Source organism: Martes martes, assembly GCF_963455335.1.
Source record: "Martes martes genome assembly, chromosome: 4".
NCBI classification, from domain to species: Eukaryota; Metazoa; Chordata; class Mammalia; order Carnivora; family Mustelidae; genus Martes; species Martes martes.
In genome coordinates, this window is record NC_137891.1 from 157194229 (window position 1) to 157197807 (window position 3579).

Genomic DNA, 3579 nt, shown 5'->3' on the forward strand with positions numbered 1-3579 from the left:
CATAATAATTGATGGTGCTGCCCCCTTGTATGCTTATAGGTGTCCAAATAAATTAGAGGTGCCCAGCTGGCTCAGTTGGTAGAGCATGCAACTCTTGATCTCAGGGTCTTGAGTTTAAGCCCCATGTTGGGCATAGAGCTTACTTTAAAGAAAAAAAAGTGTCCAAATAAATTATATGACCAGCCAACCAGAAGACCACATGAATTTGTGATAATAGTGAGTTAAGGGCAAGAACATTTAGGACAAGAGCATAGCAAGAAATTAGAATGATTTCAAGTTGCAGACAGTGAAGGAATGTACTGAACTGAATGAGATTTTTTATTTTATTTTATTTATTTGACAGACAGAGAGAGAGAGAGAGAGATCACAAGGAGGCAGAGAGTCAGGCAGAGAGAGATGGGGAAGTAGGCTCCCCACTGAGCAGAGAGCCCAATGTGGGGTTCAATCCCAGGACCCTGGGATCATGACCTGAGCCGAAGACAAAGGCTTAACCCACTGAGCCACCCAGGCGCCCCTTGAACGAGATTTTATAAAGAGCTATGAAATGAATGAGCTAGCCACTTCTGGATAAGCAATGTCACAAAAACCGCTGATAGGTGGGCATTTTCATCCATATTTTACAGATAAACTAGTTGAAGCTTAGATTAAATAGCCCACTCAGAAAGTTAGCTAAAATGTAGCTTAAAAAGTAGAGCATAGCGCCTTTTTCTTGCTCCCTGCTATCTTAGTGGCTGCTCTTGTTTGGGGTCTGCCCACACCTAAGGCAGGAAGACAGTGGTTGCAAAGAAGACAAAAAAGGTACTGGAGTCTCTTTACTCTGGGCTCCAACTGATTATGAAAAGTGGAAAGTATGTGCTTGGGTACAAGCAGACTCTGAAAATGATCAGACACAGCAAAGTGAAACTGATCGTCCTTACCAACAACTGTCCCGCCTTGAGGAAATCTGAAATAGAGTACTATGCCATTTTGGCCAAAACTGGTGTCCATCGGTACAGTGGCAATACTACTGAATTGGGTTTAGAATGTGGGAAATACTGTGGGGTATGCACACTGGCTATCATTGATCCACGTGATCCTGATATTATGAGAAGCATGCCAGAACAGATTGGTGAGAAAGCAAAACATGCAAAACTCATCTTTAATGAAACTGGCTAGAGCTTGTTTAAAAAAAAAAAAAAAAGTAAAACATAGCTAGAAAGCAGAACTAACAAAATATAAAAAAGTAATTGAAAAAAAAAGTCAAAGAGGGAAATAACTGGAGGTCATGAGAGGTCCCTTCTCTGATAACTTGTAGACATTTTGAGTGGGAAGGCAGAAATAAGCATCAGTATGATGACTTCCCCATAAAAGAAGGCAACCACTATTACCAACATTCTTCAATAAAATTTGCAAAGTTAGTGCTCACTAATTTTCTGGAGTCCTGAGCTTTGTTGAAAACCAGCCCCCCACTTTTTTTTTTCCAAGAGAGAAGCAATTCCAGGAAGTAACTTTAGTGAAATGAAAAATAGACCCCTCTACCCTGGGACACACCTGACTTCAAAACCAGCTTGTAGGTAGAGAAAAATCAAATATTCAGGGGCAAAAGGAAGTTAATCTTGGCTAAAATGGATGTCAGAGAAAATATCATTGCAATGAAAGCCAAAGCAAGAAAGGGATAACCTAAGGAGAGCCTGGAAATATATGTGTAGGAGTGAAAATTACTCCCAAAGTCAAACCACAGCAAAGCAGTGGAGTGACACCATGGCCGTATGGGCAGAGAAGGTAAGACAAAGGAATATAAACATTTCATGAGGATGACTTAAAGGTTCTAAGTCAGAAAACGAGTTGACACTTGTGATCATACCTACAAAGTGAGTGAAAAATTGAATTTTACCTGTAAATATCCTTCAGTCTTTCCCAAGAGCTAAATAAGGTGCTCTTTACTATGTAATAATAGGAATTTCACTTTTTACTGCCTCCCTCATTGAACGGTGCCTACTAAGCAATTATATTTCAGCGGTGCTGCATCTTTCCCCTTTTCCCCTTCTTCTGAAGACTAGAAAGAGATGAATGCACATAAGCAGTGAGAATTTTACTTTAAGGCTATCAGTTTTAAGAAGCACTTTGCACAAGTGCGCTGCATTTAAGAATGCTTTTGATACATCTGTCTTTCCGTGGGACAACCCAGCCTGGTGTGAAGAACAAGTACTATAAACCAAGAAACCAATTTAGATAAATTTAGAATTTAGATAAATTTAGGTAAATCTAAAATTAAAAAAAAAGATAAAAAGAACTTAGATAGAATTTAGGTAAATCATATACTTTCTCTATTATCCATTTTTTAAAGTTTATTTATTTAAGTAATCTCTCCACCCAATGTGGGGCTTGAACTTACAACCCCAAGATCAAGTGTTGCATGTTCCCACAGCTGAGGCAGCCAGGTACCCCATAAAGTGAGTGGTCCTTTTTTTTAAAGTAATCTCTAGGCCCAATGTGGGGTTCAAATTTACGACCCCAAGATCAAGAGTCGCATGCTCTGTAGACTGAGACAGCCAGGCATCCCTCTATTATTTGAATAGTCACTTTTTTTCTATACATATTGTATGGTTGGTTGTTTTTGTTACTGTTGTTTGGTGACAAATTCTACACAAAAGTAAGGTTAGGTATTGTTAAGGAATGCCTTGTAAATATTAAATCTGTTTTTAAGTCATTATAAAGGCAGATAAATTATTATGCTTTTCTTTATTCCTTTCCTCTATTTTTGTAACAACCTAACATTTCTTGAATAAAAAGACTCATGAAACTTAAAAGTTTGAATAAATGCTGGAGGTCAAGTTAAAATTGGTATTTAAGAAATAATTCAACTTGTAAGGCCTCTTCTTAATTTACATATTAGTCAATCAATAAACAAACATTTGTTCAGTGCTTCCTGTGTGTCAGGAATTATGTTAGGCTGTGGGAGGGGAGGGATCATCAAATCAAAGACAGTTTGGATTATAAGAAACATCTCAATTTTCTGAGCTGTTAAAATGTGGGAAAATATGCATCTAAGAAGTGATTTTATGTGAGTAAAAAACAATGAGCTTCCACGGTGAAAAAACAGAATCTATCCATAGTCTATCCATATCCAAGTGAGAACTAGAAACACAAAGCATCTCCAGAAGTTTAGCGCAGCAAGAAGTCCCAAGGAGCTGAGCGAGGGTAGGGAGGGAGGGACCCTGTGTATGACATTGGCCTAGTTCTGTTAAAGCATTTTCTACCGATTCTATAAAGGCATTGGCAGGAAAAGAAAAAGCTAAAAACTAAGATTTATACTTTCCCCCCTGAAATGGGACAACTTTAAGTTTTGTTAAGACTCCTGAATTCTATAGTTATACCAACCAGAAACCATGATATCTCTTGTGTTGGAAAATTTAATTTACCAACAGTTACATAAATTATTAATTAAGCAAATACATACTTTGCTAAAATAAAAAGGAAACTTGGGGGAAATGGCCCAAATCATTTAAAATTTGAGCTTGTAATAATGGATGAAAATACTCTGAGATCATAGTTCTGGAATCATTTCTATGCTGGGAGAGTGAAAATCAAAATTGTTCT

At 37.6% G+C, this 3579-nt stretch overlaps 1 protein-coding gene across 1 annotated transcript; it reads left to right on the top strand.

The window, feature by feature from the left end:
- Positions 1-574: 574 nt before the first annotated feature.
- LOC308341709 (large ribosomal subunit protein eL30-like) lies at positions 575-1155 on the top strand (the record flags this gene model as incomplete). The annotated part of the gene is made up of 2 exons (XM_080801708.1): positions 575-596; positions 764-1155. 2 exons carry the CDS (start codon positions 575-577, stop codon positions 1153-1155), a joined length of 414 nt encoding a protein of 137 aa, XP_080657834.1.
- Positions 1156-3579: the final 2424 nt, after the last annotated feature.